General features: G+C 34.9%; 2 protein-coding genes across 2 annotated transcripts; both read right to left on the bottom strand.

Moving 5' to 3' along the window:
* Positions 1 to 1,392: 1,392 nt before the first annotated feature.
* LOC145035856 (uncharacterized) lies at positions 1,393 to 1,899 on the bottom strand. The gene has a single exon (XM_078984359.1). The coding sequence runs from the start codon at positions 1,897 to 1,899 to the stop codon at positions 1,393 to 1,395; it is 507 nt and encodes a 168-aa protein (XP_078840485.1).
* A 7,529-nt stretch (positions 1,900 to 9,428) lies between these two features.
* On the bottom strand, positions 9,429 to 12,258 carry LOC145035854 (uncharacterized). The gene is made up of 3 exons (XM_078984358.1): positions 12,042 to 12,258; positions 11,704 to 11,903; positions 9,429 to 9,434 (listed from the first exon to the last, which is right to left on the bottom strand). Exons 1-3 carry the CDS (start codon positions 12,256 to 12,258, stop codon positions 9,429 to 9,431), a joined length of 423 nt encoding a protein of 140 aa, XP_078840484.1.
* Between the last annotated feature and the right edge of the window lie 11,910 nt (positions 12,259 to 24,168).

Raw genomic sequence — 24,168 nt, 5'->3', positions numbered from 1 at the left:
TGACGGGGACCTAGATTTCCATGTTATTGTCAAGTCCAAAATGACCATAGATACATGCAATTTGACCTTAAGAACACAAATTACACAAGTGAAGAATAGAAAATAATGTACTGAATGTTAGTGGAAATGTGTTGATGTTGGTGAAAAAGACCGTCTTCAACCTCCCCAAGCTTGTCGACATGATGAATTATGCACAAAAATTCTAATTTTTTTTTGGACCTAGGGTTTGTCAAAACCCACAAATCCACCATGAAAATGAAAGAAGATGGTGTATTAGATGTAGGAGATGAAGTGGGAAGATGAAAATCAAACCTTTTTAAAATTTAAGCCAAAATCATGAAGAATCAAGGGATTTTTGATGAAAATCAAACATTGGAGTTTTCTTGGGGTAAAGGGGCTGTTTTGGAAAGAGTGTGTGGAAGAATGAGGTAAAAACCCGATTTTTAACATTAAAAACCACCAGGTCTGATGCGCGAACACGACCCATGTTGGGCATAAAGGAAAACTGACACAGCCTGTCTTGGGTCTAAAATATGTGAGATTTGGCTGAACACGGCCCGTGTTGGTCATAAGGGAAAAATGACACGGGCCATGTACCCCTCTGACTGCCGAAGTGTTTGCCATTGATGAACATGCCGTGTACACCTCTGATCGCCACTTCCACTTTTTTTAACCCAAAAATCTCCTTCTCATTAATGAAATGTTTTTGCAACCCGAGGTTTGCTTTATGATTTTAAATCTTGTTTAAATGCATTTGGAACATTAAAAACCGAAAACTTCAAAGAAATGGAAATGTTTTAAAAGAAAAAGACAAAAATACCCCCAGGTTGCCTCCCGGTTAGCCGCCCTTGTATTAAGTCGTTGGCCCGACGTGGCCCGCACATATGCTTCATTCTAAGTATGCGGGCCTCCCCAACACATCAATCTTCTGGCCACCTCCTTCAACGAAACCTTCAACCTTCCTTTGGCTTTCTTTTTATGCACAAACCAAAAAGGACTTAAACCTTTAATATCGGAGATTGTCCACTCAATCCTTTTTTGGTATTTGTCCGGCAGGGTTATCAACTCATTCTCTTCGTTATTCGATAGTTTATTTGAGTTGATGACCGGCTAAGTGCTCTCCTTCTCGACATGTATTATCTTTAAAGGTTCCGGTAGAGTTTTTGCTCCCGGATCTTGTGCTTGTTCCATAGGTGGAAGGAGTTTGGCTTCGATGGTAGGTGGTTTGGGTTTCATATCCAACACCTCATTATTCATAACAAACTCCTTTATAATCTATTTGTCTTTGTCCCTTTCTAGTTTTTATGACAAAACTAACTCCAGAAATTCATTGTTAGATAAATTTAAGCCCTTTATAGTTGAGGGATGGATCACATTCACAAAATTGAAAGATTAAACATCGGAAGGAATCTTTTTTGCTTCATGAACATTGAAGTTGATAACTTCACCAAAAAATTCCATACTTAAAGTTCCATTGTAGACATCAATTTTTGTCTTATAAGTTTTAAGGAAAGGTCTACCCAAAAGTATGGAACTTGAACTTGGAGAGTCATCATCTCCCATATCTAAGACATAAAAATCAGTCTCGAAAACAAATTCAGCAACTTGCACTAACAGGTCGTCCAATACACCTTTTTGATGTACCAAAGACCGATCAGCAACTTGGATGATCACACTGGTTTTGCTCAATGTTCCTCCACCAATTGAGTTAAAGATAGAATATGGTAGGACATTTATGGATGCACCTAGATCGAGCATGGCCCGAGGTACATAAAGATTCCCCAATTTGCATGGCACGGTAAAGATACTGGGATCTTTGCACTTCGAGGGCATCCTATTTTGCAAAACCACGGATAAATTTTCCCCAACTTTGATGATTTTGTTTCCTTTCAATTTCATTTTTGATACACAAAGATCATTAAGGAACCTTGCATATCTAGGTAGCTGTTTGATGCCCTCGAGGAGTGGGATGTTAATGTGAACATTCTTGAACATTTGCATAATCTCACTCTCCTCCCGTTTTTTCTTTGTGGTCTTTAATCATTCGGGGAATGGAGAAGGTGTGTCTTTAGACTCAATGACAAAAGGATTCTTTTCGGTTGTTTTATCTTCCTTCTTCTCATCTTTGGTTGCCTCTTCGACCACTATTTCTTTTACTTCTTGATCAACCGACACTTTTGGACCATCGTAGCTCTTTCTGCCTCTCAAAGTGATGGCACACACATTGTGCCTTGGGTTCATTTCAATTTGGGTGGACATATTTCCTTCAGATTCTAGTTTGCTTACAAAAATAGAAAGCTGTGAAACTTGTTGCTATAAGTTCTTTATACTTTATTTTGTCTCTTGTTGGAAAGTTTGGGTGCTAGTGTTCAAACACTTCACTATGTCCTCTTAGGACATACTTGATGAACCCGCTTGTTGAGGAGGGTGTTGTGGCTGCCTTAGCTGAAAGTTCTGTACTGGAAAAGGTCGTCTTTGTTCGCATTGATTTGGTTGACTTGGTTGATAACTTCCCTGTTGATATACTCCCCAACCTTTATTGTTGTTCCATGTTTGATCGCCCCATTGCTGCTCATATCCCTTTTGATTTGACCCGAAAAATTCTCCCATTGCTGCTCATAATCCTCATCTTGAAGTTGAGGGCACATGTTAGTTGGCTGCTCTACTTGAGTAGAAATACCGCAAGGGCGGGGTGTGAGCTAGACACCCTTGTCTTTAGCCAAGATCATTACAACTTTTGTAAGCTCGGACAATTGAGCTTCAACTTGAGGACTTTGGACTTCCTTTACACCTCGGGGTGCATCCTTGTACCATTCTTCATCATGAATTGAATGGTTACAATCATCAGCCATGCTCTTCATTAAGTTGCAAATTTCAGTTGGAGTCTTTTCGGGTAAAGATCTTCCACTAGAGGCACTAAGAAGCCTTCTTTCCATTGGAGTCATTCCTTCAATGAAATGTTGGAGGAGTTGGTACTCGGTAATTCCGTGCTTAGGACAGCGGACACAAAGTTTCTTGAATCTCTCCCAATATGTGTGAAAAGCTTCTCTCTTATGCTTCACGATTCCAATGCTTTCCCTCCGTAGTGTTGAAGCTTTCATATCTGGGAAGTATTTATCCAAAAACAACCTCGCAAGATCTACCCAAATAGTTACCGTCCCCAGTGGGAGGTCATAAAGCCAGTCTTTGGCTGCATCTTGCATTGCAAAGGGGAATGCCCTAAGCTTAATTTGATCTTCTGTGACATTGTGTGGTTTCATGCCCATACATACAACATCGAACTCCATGAGGAACTTGTGGGGATCTTCATTTTCCAAGCCTCTAAAGGTAGGGCGTAGGTGAATATGTCGAGATTTAAGTTCTAGATTTGTGGTGCCGGATATGTGATCCAAAGAGGTTGTTGAGTAACCTCTTGCCTCGACCATTGGCAGAGAGTTTGCTCGGGTGGTGGGTGTGGAGGTGGTTTCCCTCCATGGTTATCTCCCATGGTGTGAGTAGTGGTTGAAGTTTCTGTGGGTGTAGTGTTAGGGGTATTATAGGTAGGTGAAGAGGGTGGAGTGGTATTTTTGGGTGAGGATGGTTGAGATGAGAGTGTTAGGCTTTCTGTCTCGGATACAGATACACTTGAGAGGTGTATGTCCTCCCAAATGTTGATGATCAGGGGAGTAGATGATGAAGAAGTCCCGGAAACCAGTTGCCTTTTACGAATCTTGGCTTGCTTCCATATTCTCTTTGCAGTCTTCTTTATTTCCGAATTAAGTGGCAATGGTGTACCTGTATGGAAAGATCTAGGCATAAACAATTAGTAACACTGTGTCCCGGGAAAGAATACATTGAAGTCACACATGGCTAGAACAAGATCACAAGAATAAAAGATGGATCTAAAGTGCAATTACAACTTAAAAATACTAGAAATAATGTTTCCAAAAGATTACTGATCAACCCCTTGCAAAAACCGTTGAAATCCCCTCTCAAAAATGTGCTCTGGTATATTGTGTGTCTATAAAACCACCCTTGACCCGTAATATGAAAGATAGGAAAAATTACCAAAAGTTTGTTTCTTGGTCGAACACGTCCCGTGTTGGACATAAGGTAAAAATGACATGGCCCATGTTCAGCATGGTCAACAGCTTCTTCTTTTCTGGTCAACATGGCCCGTGTTCCTTCGCAGTGTAAATCCAACACGGCCCGTGTACCTCTCTGACTCCAATTCCAAACTTAGTTTTTCCAACTTTTTCGTTCTTTGCCCGATTATCCCGAAATCCTCACCAATGCTTCAGGCACCTTCTAATGCACGTTCCAACCTCTGGTTTACCTGAAAAAGACATGAAAATGTGCAAATAAGGTTGTTCTAGAGACTAACATGAAATATGATGAAATACAGGACAAATGAAGGACAATTATGCTAAATAGATGCGTAAGAAGGGACTAAAATATGTGCTAAATGGTGCACAAAATGCACCTAATAGTAACATTCACAACTCAAACAATTTTCACTAAAGACCCGATTGACTATTCATTCCTCCTAAATACATCATGGAATCTATACTTCAGATGTCTGAATTCCTCCTTATCCTTGAACATCATTCCTAAGCTCAAATTGCTCATCACGAAACATCATCAGATTTATGGGAAAATCTAACTAATTAATATATGTGTTCTCAATATCATAATTCTTTTTAGGAATCTTTCTAAAAGAATGCATCTCACCAGATAGAACTATGGCTTTGATGTATTCATGGTTAAAATACTAAGTAGGATCTCCTTTGTTCTTCCCAGGAGGATCACTTTCTCTGAGTCGAAGTATGCTATGTATTTGGCTTTGTTTCTCCATTTCAAGTTCAATAATCGCCTTCTTTTCTTTAATTGTAGGTTATTGTAAAACACCATTACCTTTATTCTATAATTGTTATGTGGTTAGAGGTGGTTTCGAACTTGATCCCCAAGAAGCTGAAGCACCAATAACAATTCCTTTTGTTATAGGCCTTGTAGTTGTTATTGTGGATGTCGAAACTATTGAAGGAGATATTAAAGAAATAGGAATTTGAGTTGAAAAAATTTTCCCACTACTTTCACATCGCCATCAATTGTCTTCAAAGAACTACCACCGGTTCCAAACAAAGAACCCTTGCCAACACCAATTCTCTCTCCCCCTTGCACCCTTGTTGAAACATGGGGGAATCTGTTGGGACAATAGTAAGCAATTTCGACAAAGGAGCTAACTCTTTTTGAATATTCGATTCGAGGATAGAAAACTTATGTGTAAGAAGCTCCGGAGTGATCAACAAAGAGGACCCCACAATCGATTTGAGCACCAACCCTTTCAATTCAACTAACAATTGATTAATTTTCAAAAAATTGTTAACTTCATCCATAGATATCGGCTCGAACTTCAGACCAAGCGCTTCATACAATTGAAAAAACTTTGTAACATCATCAACTATGATATTAACTTTCTAATTAAGAGAAGCATAATCTTAGCTCATATCCTCCCTGATTTCATGAATTTTTAAATTGACATCTTCACGAACTTTCTTGACATCTTTAATAAACAAGATATGTCTCTCCTTCTCCATAACCTTCAACTCTTTTAGATCAGAAGCAAAAGTCGATAACTGTGCCTTCACCATTTTCTCATTGTTTCAATCAACATCTTGAATGGCATCATGAAGATGAGTTTCTTGACGTTTTAACAACATACCAACCTCCAAATTAGATATCGAATGTTTACTTCCTCCATTAGTTTAAATTTATAAAACTGAATAAAGCTTGCAATTGAGGATTTTAAATTGTTTCCCTGTAAGAAGCATATTATACATAATATTTTCCTCCGCCAGATCAAATTGAATATCAGCAAAATTTCCATCAAACTCATTTTCTTCATCATCAGTTAGAACTTGTTCTTCTTCATGAGTAATAAGTAGATTGGTGGATTGGGAGGAAAATAATTATGTAATGGGTTGATTGAGACTATTGTTGAATGTGGGTGAGTGGGTAACAATTGGAGTAGAAAGAAATGAAGGAAATGAAGTGGAAGTACGTATTATGGAAGTACTGAAGGTAGAAGAAACAACAAGATGAGAAGTACCTTGATCGTGGGAAGTTTCGATAGTTGACACCGAAGGTGGAGTAAGAACAATCTGCTCTGGTGTAGAAACTTTCTAAGAGATAACATATATTTTAACAGGAACATAAGTTTCGACATTTGATCTCATCGGAAAGTTTGGCACATGTGAATCTGAAATCACTTTGTCTTTTGTAGATTCATCATTAATAACCAACTTTCAAAATTTCTTCTTCTTCTTTTCCGAAAGATGTTTGGCCATGCCTTCTGCCCTTCATTTCTTTTATGCAGGATAAACTAATTCTTGAACTTCTATAAAAATAACCCCTTTTCGAGTAACTTGAGGTTTAACTGTGTAGGTAGGAGATTATTGATGAGCCTTTTTTTTCAATTTCTTGAAAGCACCAGACTTGGATGGTAAAACTGTGTTTGTGCTTCTTATATTTCTTGACAACTTTACGAGGTGATGATTTCAAAGAACTCTTGACATTCTCTTTTGAACCTTTCTTCGTCTTAATCTTCGAAGGAGATAACAATACTCCAGTTTCAACATCTGGATTAAATGTTTTCAAATATTGAACCAACACCGGATGAGCAAGATCAATTTTGCGAGGCATCGCATCAGGAATGCGAGCAACCATGGAAAAAACATGCACATCATCCTTAACTGTTTTAGGAAAGTGAAACAGTGAAAATGATGCAGTGTCTTGTTCTTGAGGAACTTCTATCCCATCCTTCTCATAAGCAAACTGCAAGATGATGCTCTAGTAGCGAGCATAAGAAATTCCATCCACAATATCAGTGTTCCCAACACTTTTAACAAATTCATTCAATAACCGAGTCGCATAGTCCACCTGCAGATCATAATAAAACTCTGCGACCATCGCATACACCTCCAACCTTCCCTTATCTAAACCAACAGTTCGTCCAGTGAGGCATCGAAGGTAAGTCCCAAAGAAAAAAATTCCATAACCATGGCAATCCATACTTCTTAAAATCACTTATCTTGGTAAGAGGTGGCTGGTAACCCATTTCATTGAACGTATAAATCATTTGCTCATTAGTTACCTTGTTAAAAGGAGCAGCTTTGGGGATTCCTAGAATCTGAGCAAAATTGTTCTTTGATAAGTGAAATTTCTTCTCATTCACAAGAGAAAACGTAACTGTATCCATTGTTTTTCTGTATGTTGCAGTTGATCTAGCAAGAGATAGCCATGAAACAGATACAACAAAAGCATCGAACATCGCCTTTGATAAAACAGAGTTTTGAAGAGCAACTATCAAAATATGCGACTCTTTAGGATACATAGTAACATCATTTTGAACCTGGAAGTTGGCAATTTGGATTTTCATCAATGGTTGCGAAGATATGTCATCAGTAGTTTGGGATGGATCAACAATGGTATTAGGAGTAGCCATGATTATTGTTTGAAGAATAATGAAGAAGACAGAGTGTTCTTATAATTTGGGAATAGTCAGAAAGTGTAAAATTGGAATGTAACCCATAAACCCTTTATATAGGTAACCAAGAATTTGAATTTCAAGGGTTTTCAACATTAATTACTGCTGACGTGTTCCTTGAAAATCGTCCCAATTAGCCGATAAAATAGTCACACCAGTTAAAGTGATCATCACTTTTCCTTGAAACCTAGATCATAATACAAAACGTCACTTCATACATCTTGGAAGTTGCCCCAAGCTAAAGAGAACCGTCAAAAATATTAGAAATGGAGGTTAGGCGCTTTAACTTTTCAGTTAAAAAGTGAAGTCATATGCCAGACTTTCGAATTCATCAGCCTGAGTTGGTTATACTCGGAACCTCCAGGATTTCATGAGTGAAGTGTACCAAGGAAAAAGATAAGAATCAAATTCAGGAAAATATGGATTTGTGATGTCGAATAGAAAATTTAGTTACAATGCACTAAAACATATGAGTGTCCATTTGTAAATGAAATTACCTTTTTGACCAGTGTAGCTAGTGACTAGTAAGGTTTGGAAATTTTATGAAGTAATAAAGTTTATGAATGATACTCAGAGTATTCTTGAAACTAAAAGTAGGCCTAAATCTTGTTGGATAACAAATGTCATGTGTTGCGAGCATTTGATCAAGATTATTACAAAGAAAAGAATATGATTTTGTGACAACCCGATATTTCGAGACAATGAAATATAACATCAGTCAAATATAGGTAAAAATTAAACTTTCCTAAAATCTTATTTGGGTTAAATAAAGTATTAGGAATCATATCAAGGTTTTTGTACATATAAAGAACCCTAGAATCCGAGTTATAACGAAGAAGTTATGACCAACCGAAGATTCTCGGCAAAACCGGCAACACCGATTAAACGAAAAACGCGAAGTTTCAATACAATAGGTTTTAGCCTTAAATATCTAAATGAAAGTTGTAGATAACATTAAACCGTAAACGTACGTAAAAAGAACGTCCAAATCTGACTTCATATGAAGAAGTTATGATTTTTCCAAGATCCGGATATAGCAGTAGACAGCTAAAAACTCGAAATAGAGATCGAGAGACTTTTGGCCAAAACAACCTAAATGAGAATCAAAGGTCTCAGCAATAGTAGTGCAGCGATGAAAAGTCTAACGAAAACGGACATCGGATGAAGAAGTTATGGATTTTTAATGGAATTTTCGTGTCCCGACCCGTTAAAAATAAATAATTCAAAATAAAGTCAAAATTAGCCAATGAAGTCTAAACAAGAGTTGTAGATCATGTTTTCAGCTACGCGTGCATATAAATAACGTCGAAAACGGAGGTCGTACGCGAATGTTATGGATTTTACAAGTTCGGGGTCCAAAATCCGAGGCTGTCAGGCCCCCAAGACGTGGCACAGCTTGGCCGCGACCCGACAAGTGACTGAGGGCGTCCAATCAACGGAAGAGGATAAGGCTTGCTCCCCACTACGTGGCCAACCTTAGCCACGACGTGGCACACTAGAAATTCCCCTATAAATAGAACTCTTGGGGTGTCGGGTTTAGGTGCTCCATTCTTCCATCTCTCGTGCTGAAACTCTGCGGTTTTGTTCCCAAAGCCCCGGTTTTCACCTTCAAGTCCTGAAGGAAGGTTTTTTGTTCCCGAGATTCCCAAGAATCCCGAGATTTTCCGCGTTTTCAACTCTTCCTGTCGAAGTTTTGCTCGATTCTTCTCTCGACTACTTCAAATCAACCACTTCAATCAAGTGAGTTCATACCCCTAATCAATGTTTTAAATGATTTTAAATGCTTTAAAGGGGGGATACAAGTAGAAACAAACAGGTTAATAAATCATTTATATGTATTTTATAACTGTGTTTGTCATTTAACAGATTTCACATACTACAAAATGCGATGCACGAAATGGTTTTAAATCTTAAAAAAAAAAAAAAAAAAAAAAAAAAAAAAAAAAAAAAAAAAAAAAAAAAAAACGCATTGTTATCAAAAGTTTTACCTTTGAAATGTATATTAAAATGACCTCAGGTTATTGTTAATCATTCTTCAAAACACATAAGATGTCTTACAAAACCATTTTTCATTCTTGAACTAAACTATGCATATACACTTATATTATTTTATATGTATTGATGTTATAGTTTGCATCTTTCATTTAGTTTCCCACACCCTTGAGTAGTAAGAGTGTGTAAACCTACATGATCAACTATTTAGATTACAGTAAATTATCATAGGGATAATTGGAAGATAACAAAACATTATTCCTATTACAAGGAATCATACAAGAGTTAGTTCATTCATGAGTCTTTACTAGTACCTTACCTGATACATGAGTACCTTTACATATGTTTACCTGATACATGAACACATTACCTGAGTACCGTTACGTTGATACCTTTACCTATGTATACTTATTTGAATATTTGTATCACGAATTGCGAGGATAATTTATTAGTACCTTCTGTGTAAATTATCCTGCATATCCCTAGTACCTCGGGATATCTAGAATAGGACTCTATCCCCAGTACCTCGGGATATATGGATGGGACTAACCATTCTGGAACCCATCTGTTAGCAACAGTGGGTAATGAACATCTACGGGTGCCTACAGTTATTACCTATACTAGGAGTACCTTTACAGGGACTAATCCTTCCTCCCCCTGCTGCTGCTACAGAGGACAATTGGACAATCTTCGGATGTTCATTAGGTTATATAGGTCATGCTAACCCTAGTACCTCGGGATAACAGTTACATATGTTGTGTTAGTCCTAGTGCCCAGTGACAACACTTACAATAGTACATTTTCCTGTTTACTTTATTTTGTGATTCTTTCACATAAACGATGAGTTAGACTAAGTACTTTAGTACTAAACAATTAAAGGAAAACTATCATTTTACTTATAAAACATTCGGGTCTTGGTAGAAGACTACATATCAAACTGATAGGAAATAAGGGATTTTCTAGGGTTTTTCATACGTACATCAACATTTTCATTTAACGATTCACATGGCCTTTATAACAGATTTTCACAAACAAGGCAATGACACTTATATACTTATGAATTCACCAGCTTTAAAGCTGATACTCGCTTTCAAAATAACGTGTATTCTCAGGTCATCAGTAGACAGGTACGGAGGCCAGGTTTTGAGAAGACGGAGCAGACAAGTCTCGTCTTTTATTTTGATTGTATATTTTTGGTGTCTTACTACAATGAAAGAAACACACATGTATTATAACTTTACTTATAAGGCAATGGATGATGTTGTTGCTTGTTTATTATATTACACTGTTGTGATACCGTACATGACGTCATCCACCCCTGAACGTTTCCGCCGTTCGTGGTTTTGGGGTGTGACAGATTTTTAGTATTGATAAACAAGTACTTAAACAAATGTTTCATTAATTCTGGAATAAAGTTCCCCATCAATTCCTTAAACTTATTCAACATTTAGCGTTTCACTTTCATCACGGCCTCATGTTGTTTGATCATAAACACAAATTTTTGATATGTCTAGATCCTCATTGGTTTATACCAGAAATCTCTTGGACATATGTCATTGTGTGTGAAAGTGCAAGAACTTTAGGATGAAAAAAATTTGGTAAAAGATTCGAAAGTACCTCTGCTATGTATGGACAAAGTAGGAAACTCTTAACTAAAATGAGAAGAGTAAGGTAACTCAAGGACTAATGTGAATATAGCCTAATTGGTAAGAAATTTTTGTGATCAAAAGTTCATTATGGCTTCGAAAACACACATTGAGTCGAACCAGGCTTGGGTCTACATGTTGCAGCATGCTTCTAGGGACATCCTAACTAGTACAAAGTTTTTCGAAAATATACATAACCCTAGATCTGCAAGCATGAACTACTGATGATCTTCGCTAAAAGCTTCATTAACAATATGAAATACGAACACCAAAAACAAGAAAGTCTTTTTGTATCTTTGTTTAGGAAAAGAAAATAAAAATTTAAGAAAATCTTTTTGGAATTTTTGATTTTTCGAAATTTAAAAACAAAATAAAAGTAAAATATTTTTGTTATTTTTGATTTTTCGAAAAGAAGTTACATTAAAAAAAACATTCAAAATAAGAAAAGTGAATGTACCAAACTTGCTAATATTTTTCATTTAGCCATACAACATGATATCGAAAGTGAAGCATGTCAAGGCATTGACTATGAGTAGTGACCGTTGACTTCGACAGCTGTCCTCGATGTCCGTTATACCAATCTTTGGAACCTAAATCAGGAACTGAATTTCCTTCGATCATTCCTAGACCTACCAAAATTTTTACAAATGATTTGTCATCTAAAGGGTTTGTAAAAATATCAGCAAGCTGATCAATGGTTTTTACAAAGTGAGCTTCAATATTTCCATCTTCTACGTGATCTTTAATGAAATGCTAACGAACATCAATCTGCTTTGTTTTCGAATGTTGTATAGGGTTGTGAAAAATGCATATGGAACTTTGTGAATCACAATACAATGAAATTTTCTTCATATTGATTGGATAATCACGCAACTGACTTTGGATCCATATTTGTGAAGTGCAAGCTGCAGCAGCCATGTATTCTGCTTCTGCCATCGAAATCGAAACACATGTTCGTTTCATTGATTTCCAACTCACAAGCTTCCCATCAAGTAATTGGCATCCACCAATTGTGCTTTTGCTATGTAAATTGCAACCGCCCAAGTTAGCTTCTGAGAATGCTTGAATAAAGAATCCAATTTCGAAGGATACCATAATCCTGACAAAATGGTTCCTTATCGAAAAATATTCTTGACTGTAGTGAGATGTGGTTCTCTTCGGTTTGATTAGTACTTGTCATAATTGCACACAAAAAACATGATATCAAGTCGACTAGTCGTAAGGTAAAGGAACGAACCTATCATGCTTCGGTACAAAGTGATGTCCAGATCTGGTTTGTCTAACAAAGGAATTAGCTTCGTTCCAACCACCATTGGTACTCTAAGTTTTGTGTTATTCATTATGCCAAATTTCTCAAGGAGATTACAATTATACTTCTCTTGACTTGTGAAAATTCCTTCTTTGCTTTAACGAATGTTTAAACCTAAGAAATTGTTGATTTTTCCCATCATGCTCATTTCAAATTACTTTTCATCAAATTTTCAAATTCACTACACTAATTAGGGTCATTTAAGTCAAAAATAATATCATTAACATAAATTTGAACAAGCATTAGATGATTTCCAACCTTCTTTTGGAAAAGAGTGTGATCAACTGATCCTTGTTTAAATTTCTAAAGTTTCTAAAAGTTGGTCAGAGTTGCATACCAAGCTCATAGTGCTTGTTTTAAAGCATTAACAGCTTTATCTAGGATGTAACAATGATTAGGAAATTCTTCGTTAATAAAACCAGGAGGTTGCTCCACATACACAATCTCTTTGAGTTCACCACTAAGAAATGCACATTTGACATCTATTTGATAAACATCAAAATCTTTATGTGCAGCATAGGCTAAAAGTATTCAAACAACCTCGATTCTTGCGACAGGGGTGAAGGTTTCTTCATAATCTATATCTCCTTGTTGAAAATAACCTTTTACTACAAACCTAGATATGTTTCGAACAATATTACCATCTTTGACTGTTTTATTTTTGAAAATCCATTTTTAAACCAACAATCGAAACATCTTTTGGTTTAGGAATCAATCTCCAAGCCTTGTTTCTTTCGAATTCAGCCAATTCAGATTGCATTGTCACAACCCAATCTGAGTGTTCTATTGCAGCCTTAACTGACTTTGGTTCAATTTTCGAAACAAAAACATTAAAAATGAAAAATTGTTGATGAGCATTAAATACCTCATTCTTTGCAGATACTTGAGCTCTAGACAACACTCATTCATGTGGATCTCCTATCACTTGTTCATTAAGATGGCTTTTAATCCATTTACTCATTAGAGGATATGTTGGATCAAATTAAATGGTGCATCTTCAAACATTTCTTATGTCTTAGAACATGCCACATAAATGTTATCATTTAGATCATGAAAAGTTTCATCTTGATTATTATTCGACATATTAAGCTCCCACTCAAAAATTTCATTTTAATGTTGCTCGCCCTAAACATTATCATCCATTATTCGATTCCCCCTCCAAAGAATACTCCCCTCATCATGAGAAGTCGAATGCAAGTTCTCTCTCTTAACTCAATCATGTGGTATATTTTCTCTACTTCCAGGAGTATGGAATTTCAAATTTTGATCTATAGTATCCTGAGTAAGTGTTGCAGAGTCAAAATGTTTTGTTGATTCATGTATTTGATTATCATCTGCAGTGACTTCAACATCATCAGCCCTATCTGGATCACCAAAAAGTAAATCATAATCAAAATCAAACGAATTAATACTATCAAATTCATCTTTTGATTCATTAATAATTGGTTTTTGTTCAAAACACTTGTCAAGTTGTTTAATATAATAATCATCGAAAGTCAAGTTGAATGTCTCTTCAATTTTTTGTGTTCGTATATTCAATACTTGATATGCAACCGAATTATGAGAATAACCCAAGAAAATTGCTTCTTCAGCTGGACGAAAACTTTGAAAAATTATCCTTGAGATTCATGATAAAACACCTGCTACCAAAAACACGAAAGAATTTTACATTAGGTTTTCAGTTATTGATAATCTCATAAGGAGTAATATTGAATCTACGCTAAATGAACGATCTATTTTGTGTAAAACATGCAGTTGAGACAACTTCGGCTCAAAGATATTGAGGAAGATTCGCATATATGAGCATCATTCTTGCTGCTTCACAAAGAGATCGATTTCTCCTTCTAACAACACCCTTTTGCTAATGTGTGTAAGCTGAAGAAAAATTAACCAAAAATTCCCTATTCAGTAAAAAACAAATCATGAACCTGGTCCTTAAATTCATCGCCATTATCACTTTTAATCATTCGAATCTTCTTCTTCAAACTCGTTTCGATTTTCATGAAAAAATCAATCATTACTTGAGAAACATCAGATTTTAACTTGAGAAATTAAACCCATGTAAATCAAGAAAAATCATCAATAATAAGCAAAATGTACCATTTCTTATTGAGGATCGGTCCACATAGGTCAATATGAAGAAGTTTCAACAGTTCGACAATCTTCGAATCAATGCTTCCCTTGTTCGCAAGCTGCACACAAAGTATCATTATCAAACTTTAAATCAATTAAACCTCTTATCATACCTTGTACACCAATTTGTTAAGATTTTGAAAGTTCAAATGTGAAAGCCTTCGATGCCAAAGCCAGCTGATATCCGAGGAAGCTTTCGAGAGTAAGCACACTGAGGGTTTCCTAGCAATGGGATCGATATCAAGAGTAAACATGTCGCCTTTTCACTTGGATTTAAGCAAGACTTCCTTTGGATGAATGTTCGAGATTACACTTCCTACTTTGTTAAACACCACTTGATTAACTGTGCCAAAAACAAACACTTATCAATTTATGTTGAAGACCTTCGGCATATGCTACAACGTTGACTGTGAAATTCCCATTAGTGATCTTCCCATATCCTCAAACATGATATTTGTGGTTCTTTCTAAACTTCATGACCCCTGTATTCTCTAAAGTCTGATAATCGTGAAGATTCTCCTTTCGACCAGTCATGTGATGAGAGCAACCACTATCAATATACCATTGTTCATCATATTGTTCGTCACACAAAACTTGCAATTGTGGAAATAATTTATGTCGCCAAGGTGGTTTGGGTCCTTGGTAATTAGTTTGAAAAATATATTGAAACGAAAATCCTTTAGTCCAACTACGAACTTTAGACTTGAGACTGTTAACTATGACAACCTGATATTTCGAGACAATGACATGTAACACCAGTCAAATATAGGTAAAAATTTAACTTTCCTAAAATCTTATTTGGGTTAAATAAAGTGGTAGGAATCGTATCAATGTTTTCGTGCATATAAAGAACACTAAAATCCGAGTTATAACGAAGAAGTTATGACCAATCTAAGATTCGCAGCAAAAATCGGCAACACTAATAGACGTAAAACGCGAAGTTTCGATACAATAATTTTTAGCCTTAGGCATCTAAATGAAAGTTTTAGATATCCCAAAACTGTAAGCATACATAAAAAGAATGCCCAAATCTGACTTCATATGAAGAAGTTATGATTTTTCGAAGTTTCAGACATAGTAGTAGACAGCTAAAAACTCGAAATTGAGATCGAGCGGATTTTTGCCAACATGACCTAAACGAGAATCGAAGATCTAATCAATGGTATTACAACGGTAAAAAGTCTGGCCAAAACAGACAGCGGATGAAGGAGTTATGAAATTTTAACAGACTTTTCCTGTCCCGGCCTATTAAAAATATAATATAAAAAATAAAGTCAAAATTAGCTGACAGAGTCTAAACGAAAGTTGTAGATCGTAGTCTCACCTACGTGTGGATGTAAAGGACGTCGAAAATGGAGTTCGTATAAGGAAGATATGAATTTTTGAAGTTTATTAATAATTAAAATATTTAATTTAGTTATAAATACCCGATATTATCCGTTGGAGGAGGAGTCACTGGTCTGATCCGGATTACCCCCAGCGTAATACCTTGGTATGCCTAGCGTAATCCGAGGATTCAGACCCTATATAAAGGGTGCGAGGATGCCGGCCATTTTTGCTCATTTCCTCCCTTTCTCGCACCGAAGCTCTACGTTTCAACCCTCAGAGTCATCCCAAAGGCCCGGTTTTCATATCCAAGTTAGGAAGGAAGTTTAACGCTCCCGAGATTCCCGAGATCCCCGAGAATCCCGAGAAATCCGCTTTCTCGAGTAGAAGTTCTGCTCGGTTTTCGTCACGCTTTCTTCAATCTATCAAGTGAGTTCATACCCCTATAATTCACACTTTTAAATGTTTTATAAATACTTTTATATGCTTTTAAGGGGTGGAATACAAGTAAAACACTCGATTATTATCGTGTGTTATCTAAAGTTTCAGTATACACTTCTATCAATGGAATCATATGTGATTTATTACTATTATAAGGAAACTTTCGTATGCAAAATATACCATGATAACATCTTATCTTTTGAAATAAGAAATGATTTATGTATATATGTAGATCAAACACTCTGCTTATACTGTATGTATATGTGTCCATCTTTGGCATGAAAAACATCAATCTTTTGCTATAGTTGTTTTTAATTAATCGATCTTATGGGATTTATTACTAGTATACAAATGGATTTACTACACGTGTAGCAGTTTCACCAAACATAATACTTCAAATGACTTCTTAAACGTTTTTACATGTTTAAAACTCTTTATCACACTGTCTTACACACTGTAAGTTCCATTCAAACTCTTTTACATGGGTGTTTTCAAACAAAGATTTTCCTTATATTTAATCTTTTTCAAAGGTTTTACAAAACTTCTTTTACGCTTTTATATTATAAAATGCATGCCCATATATGTATAGTTATATAGGTAATGTTTAAAGGACTTACGGAGGTTAACTCATTCTATTTTCATTTCCTTGTTGGAATGTGGCTATGGGATACCGGTTATCCATCCGAATGTCGTCTAAATATTAGTAACATATATCATGTGTACATATGTAGACATCAAAGTTTTTCCTCAGTCAGTTCGGTACCTATGGGTAGCAAAGGCATACTTCAGGTTATACATGTACATTACTAGTAACTATAATAGGTATAGTTAGGAGATATTATTTACCATTCCAAGTACAAGAAATCACACAAGAGTCGGATCATTCATGAGTCTATACTAATACATTACATGATATATGAGTACATTACATGATACATGAGTACGTTTACATAGATACGATTACATGAGTACGTTTACATGAATACCTTTACATAAATACCTTTAGATAGATACTCTAAGGGGTTAACCACTCCTAATCCCTCAGCTAGCTACAGAGGTAAATGCATATCTACGGATGTCTACGGTTGATACCATTATAGGTATACTTTAAGGGACTAACTATTCCTACACCCAACTGTTAGCAACAGAGGTAAATGTACATCTTCGGATGACTACGGTTAATACCATTCGGTAATTCATATGCCGTGTTTATCCTAGTACCAAAGGATAATATTTAAGTTATTAGTTCATTTCCTTTACTTTGTGATACATTCGCATAAACGACAAGACAGATTAATACTTATATAATTATATTACTACCTTTATTTTGTGACACATTTACATAATCAATGAGGTAGACTATAGTTTTATAACAATAGTTAAGCAGGGAAAAACCGTCACATTTACAGTGATGCGAACTTTCAAAACAGTTAAGTCTTGGTAGAAGACTACTCTTTATACTAATAGAAATCGTAGGGATTTGCTAGGTTGTTCAAACGTTTTCAACTACTTTCAAAAAGTTCATACATATACATACGTTTCCCCAAATGTTTACAAGTCTTTACTTTCTAGATTTACAAATCAAAGACACATTAATACTTATGAACTCACCAGGTTTATTGCTGATACTCGCTTTCAAAATACTTGTATTCTCAGGTCACAAATAGACAAGTACGATGACCAGGTTCTGTGAAGACGGAGAAATCAAGACTCCTCTTTTATTTTGATTGTTCATTATGTTGTCTTATACTATGAAAGAACACACTTGTAATTAAAATTATACTATTAATTTAATGGATGTTGTTGTTTCTTGTTTACTACTTTGCATTGTTGTGATACATTACATGATGTCCTCCGCCCCAGAATGTTTCCGCCGTTCTCGGTTTTGGGGTGTGACATTAACTAAGTCTACTTAATTATTAAAAGGCATAGAAAAGTAAGTATTCTTTGATTTAAAGTCAACATTGACTTTTTCCTATTCCTTCGCAGCTTGTTTCACAACAACCGATGCCTTTGGCAGAGCTTTCCATTGTTTAACAGAAATATTTGACTCTTGTGAAGATGCAATTGCTTTCGATAAGTCATTCAAATACTTCTCATACTCCTCCTTAATCACATGTTGTGAGAATTTTGAAGAATGATATTTCCTCCCTTTTCCTTCCAACTAGTGATTGATGTTCTTCACCTTTGTTGTTCCTTTAACAAATGAAGATTTGATAGGTTGTTTCGAGGGTGGATTTGAAAAAGAAGTAGGAGCAGGCTTGAAAGATTCTAACTTTTGTCCTTGGATGTGTAACTTCTAAAAGTATCTTGTTAGTTTTCATGTTGAGACATGTGGAGCATAATGATTTTGAAAACGAATGTAATAACCAACACTATTTCTTTGTAAAACAGATTGTGGTTTCATGGATTGTTTTGGACGAGAAACTTAATTAAAATTTGTTTGGGCATTCGAAGGAAAAACATTTCATTGAAAATTATTTGAAGAAAAGCTTTGACTTGATTGACTTTTATGAATAGTCTTGGTTTTCACATAATTCTCATGAAAATATGTTTTGAGCTTTACAATTGGAGGTGGATGTTTTGAGGAAACAAATTCTTTGGTGATGAAACATACTCGTTGTCAACACAAGATGCTTTTCATGATTTTTGAGTAAATGAATGCTTTGATGTGGATTTTTGATTTGGCTTATTTACTTGTTTCGTTTCAAAAGTTTTATGAACAGATTTAGACTTTTGTTGTTCAAAAGATTTGTTATGTAAAACACTTTATTTCTTTTGAGACCTAATGTTATTCCAAAACACTTTCATTCGAGCTTGTCTTATTGAAATGTTGTTATCTTTCGAATCTTTGTCAACTTGATCTTTAAAATCTTGTGAATTGGTTTTGAAATTTTGAGAAACAACTTCATATTTCTTAGAATCATCTTTTTAATTTTGAATTTTTTCAACCCAAACTTGTTTTGTTTTGTCATGCTTTTCAGTCACTTTGATACTTGTTGGTTTTTCAGACCAGTTTTGACTTGGTTTTTTTCATTGAAATGTGTAAGAATTTTTGGTAAGATTATTTTTAACTTTACTTTGATTCGAAAAGAACCCTTCATTTGACATGTTCTTGTCATCTTCTTCAACTAACTTGTTAAATTCGAGTTTGATGTTATCAACATTCCTAGATGTAACAAACACCTGATTCGGAAATATGGGATCATCCGTGCATTTAAAAAATTTGATACACAACCGTATTTTTTTCAAGATAATGAGCACCTTTTTCTTTCATCACTTTTTCGAATTTATCTGTTTCGTTATTTACTTGATCTTCAACTATTCGAGGTATTACTGTTTCTTTCGAAACTTTAGGTACTTTTGTTTCTATTGAAACTACATCATCATCATCAATGTCTGTTTGACTATCTTCGACGGTCACATGATCATGATCACAAATTTTTGAAGTTGAAGTTTGATAAATGTCAATTTTAACCTCAGAATCATTACATTTTTCTTTACCTTTAACTTTGAAGTGACATTAATGACAGACAACTGAGAACAATCAAATTCTTCCTCTTCCTCAATTTCACTGATTTTGCTAATAATATCAGATTTATCTTCGAGATCAGCAAAATTACATTGACAGTCAGATTTCAAATTCTCAGTTCGTTTCAAATTCTTGATTTGTTCATTTTTTTTTGTCAAAGTTTCATTCACAATATTAACTAACTCATTTGCATCTAAATATTCATCTATTTTCACTACTCCATAAGCAAACATGTTATCAGGAACTCTATCAAATTTAGCTATATTCTTTTCACAATCATATGATATGCTATAAATGTTTTCTATTTCAAAAGATAAAAAAGACAAGAACTTCCTATGTTGTTCTTTGCTTATATCAAAAGGGTGATGCAAAGTAGTCAATTTAGCATATAACCTTTTTGCCGAATTACAATATATGTTTATTTGAGCTAATAAAATTTTAACATCACTATTTAAAGTGTCCCTAACACACATCAGATTGGTTATTTCCATTTCTAGATAATCTACTTTTATTTTCTTCGAATCCAACTACTTCTGAATCTATAGTAATTGAGTACTAGATTTCTTAGCCTCATTGCTAGCAGAAATAACCAAATTATCAAAATAACCAACAATATCATCAAAAGCAGTTAGTTCAAAATCATAATCACTCAAAGGAATATTGATAAAATGTACCTTCGTGGTCATAGGTGATTTGTATCAACTCTTGGTTATGAAACAACGAGCAATCACCTCTTCTTCATCATCTTCCACGAAATTTGCATAAATTGCCCCATGTGTAGGATTGTGCATCTCCTCTTCATTGAAGCTAGAAGACCAAATTTGATACATTCCTTCATCCTCAGCTTCTCCTTTCGCCACAAGAGACATAACCTTTGATCTTGCTCTTACTTCCTCTAGACGCTCGACATAATATGCTTCATCTTTAACCTTGTTTTTCTTTTCCTATTGCTTTCGAAAAATACAGTCACTTATCATGTTATTAGCATCATGACAGTAGTGACCGTTGATTCCAGAGTCTCCTTTGAGTTTCTTTTCGACTTTCATCTCTTCAACTTTCACATCATTTTCTCACTCTTCTTTTTCTCCTTGCCTCCAGCTTTTGTCACGATGTTTCCTTTGCCATCACTTGGTTTCAGCTTTGGATGAAAAGGTTTCTTGAAAAACTTATGTACTCTATTGTTAAATTAAAATCCAAAATCTTCATCATTAGTGTTTACCAATAACCCTTCGTCATCAGAATCTGCCTTCTGAAATAATTCCTTCTCAGTAACTTTCGAGACCAATGGAATTGGTCCTCTAAGATTCATTTTCGATTCCTCGGCAATTTCATTTACTTCTCCTTCATGAGTTTTCAGCAAATTGTACAAGTCATTTAGAGTTGAAGTGTTAAAACTTTGATAAGTTTTCACCATCAGGCTAACATTCCTCCATTCCTTTTGTAACCCCATGATGAAAGCGATATTGAACTTACATCGAGTATGAAATTAGCCATTGATATACGGATGAATTCTCCGAAGAGTTTCTGAAATTTGAGAATTAATGGTTGAATTGTTCAGAAGAAAAAAACACGCGATTATAGAAAGTAGTTGCAGAATCAAATCACAACTAAAGATAAAAGATGATTTTCAATATCAAACGTGCATAAACTTTTAAGTCCAATACGATTGATACTAGATGAAAATCAGACATTACAGTGTGACTCCTGCTCTGATACCAATTGTAGAAGCAATTCAGTCGAGTAATGAAATGAAATCAGAGTTGTAAAGAATTATGAACACCGAGAGTAAATATAATCTTGTTTCAGCTCATTTGTGCTTTTCGAAGACAGAGAGATTTTAGACAGAATACAAGGTGAACAATTTCTGTCTATCCCTATGTATAAACCCCTATTTATAGGAGAAATAGAAAGTATACAAAAAATACGAAGATACGAAGGACTATTACAATAAAAATTCGAAACTCAAGTGCCTTTGTAAATAGATAACTAACATTTGAAACTACTTAAATACTTTCAACACATTCCAACACACTTCAACATTTACAACATTGGCTTGTGGAATGGATCGACAAGATTATCTTTCGATATGATTTATTGACTATGATGTCCTTACATCCTAAAAACTATTAAGTGTAATCATACTTACTGAGTATGTATAATGCGACCTTTTGTGACGTGGGATCCGTACTCAATGTAAGTTCACCCTTATATTCACAAAAGCCTCCAAAAGGACCATCAATGATTGAATTTCAACAAGGATGTCACTAATGAATCTCTTTTTGTCACATTATCTTCTTTTTAATTTAACTAACTGTAATGTATACTAAGTTTTTCTGATCCACTGTGATATATTATTTAGTACTCGTGCATGCCAATACATCACAATTCAGTAAAATCACGGATTCCGACTGCAAACATAATAGTCTTTTTCGGTATTGAACTTAGCATCAATGTAATCTTCATAATGTTCTCTTCCATACTGTCAAAATCAATTCATGTGTACTCTTAGGACATTTAAGAAAGTCCTTAATCTTGATTTGTTGATTCTTGAAAAATTAATCCAATCCAACTTTTCATGATCAAGGCATACGAGTCATTATATCTAGTACATGTCATGGCATATATGATTGTTCCCATAGTAGAAGCATGTGGGACATGACTCATAACCTCCAGTTCAATATTACAACTAGGACATTAGCATCTCTCAATGTCATACCATATTTATTAAGCATGCAACTTTCTAAGTTCAGCATGTTGAGTTTCCTCAAGAGTCCATGTCTTTTTGCTTAGTCCAATGAATCAATTTGATCTATCTCCATAGATGCTTATATAATGTATGTCTTTTCTATATCCCATGTATATCATAGCGAAGCAATTCCCAGACCAAGACAAGCCTTTACACTTGCAGAGTTAGAACATAGTTTCCTATGAATTGTACATTGTGAATGTACAACATAAGGGTAATAACAATCCTCCCACTAGCATTGATATATATATATATATATATATATATATATATATATATGTATATATATATATATATATACATATATATGACTCACCTATGTTTCTCAAAATTCAAACTCCTTGACCTTTCTCATTAAAAAAAGATTCCAATTACTCCTATTATTTTTGACATATGTATGGATTATCTTCATTTGTTGAAATTTAAACTCCTTCAACTTTTTCATTGAAACAATGAACCCACTTGTGAGATGCTTATTTATGTCTATAAATGAAGTTATCTAGCTTACACTTACTTCACTACCTATCATGATTTGATTAAGTGTATGTTCCTATCCATGTTTGTATCCCCTTGAGGATCCACTTACAACTAATGGTTAAGGACAAGTGTTTGATCTACCAGTTTTGATATCCATGCACTGAAACTCACTTTCCATGTCTTCCTTCCATTTTGTAGACTTTAGGGCCTACCATAGCTTCTTATATTTGGTAAATCTGATTGCTATCTACCAATGACTTATATACCTCATAAATATAAAAACTAATATAACTAGGTATATGTGACAACTAGTTATTTCAGGTCAATAAAAATCAAACAGGTCAACCCAATGTGAAAGCAAGTCAACCATGTCAAACAAAAGTCAAATAATTAAAATTATTTGATTTAATAATGAAAATTTACACTATGGTATGTGTTTTCGGTTTTTGGAATAAAAAACCCACCAAAACTGAAATCCCTTTTATGGGACAATTAGGACCGAAATTAGCCTACACCGAAACCATTTTTGGCCAAAATCATCTTGCGAGATCAAAATTCCTTTGGGACCGCAAATATCTTGGCCGAAAACACTTTAGACAGAATACTACACTTCTCGGTTGGAACTGTTAGACCAAAATCTTGTGATTTCGGTTAGGATAGGACAGAAACACCATTTCTAGGCGGTGACACACTATCCAAGAGGATAAAATACAGATTTCATTGCTTACATCACATCACAATTTCCCCTATATTTATGGAATAAACCGAAATTCACACTTCACACTTTGAAAACCTTTCACAATTTCTCTCAAAGCCCATACTTACTTCTTTAAATCTTCATAATTGTCAAGAACAATATTCATATCATCAAGTATCCCCAGAAAACCTCATTCAACACTTCCTACGAAAATCAAGTCCATCAATTAATTCTTAGGAATTAATCAGCAAGTTTTTCATTTTAGTCTAGTGTTTCAATAACACTTTCATATTAGTATAACTAATTTACACACAATATCGTGTGTTAATACTCATATGATTCGA

This window comes from Lactuca saligna, chromosome 3, assembly GCF_052625555.1.
Source record: "Lactuca saligna cultivar CGN05327 chromosome 3, ASM5262555v1, whole genome shotgun sequence".
Classification (NCBI taxonomy): domain Eukaryota; kingdom Viridiplantae; phylum Streptophyta; class Magnoliopsida; order Asterales; family Asteraceae; genus Lactuca; species Lactuca saligna.
The sequence above is the reverse complement of the archived record's forward strand: the minus strand, read 5'-3'. Positions and strand labels throughout refer to the sequence as shown.

Coding starts and splice junctions, on each gene's coding strand:
- LOC145035856 (XM_078984359.1), bottom strand. CDS start 1,899: ATGAAATTGAAAGGAAACAAAATCATCAAAGTTGGGGAAAATTTATCC.
- LOC145035854 (XM_078984358.1), bottom strand. CDS start 12,258: ATGGTATCCTTCGAAATTGGATTCTTTATTCAAGCATTCTCAGAAGCT. Junction 11,904..12,041: donor TTCACAAATATGGATCCAAA/GTCAGTTGCGTG, acceptor ATTTCATTAAAG/ATCACGTAGAAGATGGAAAT.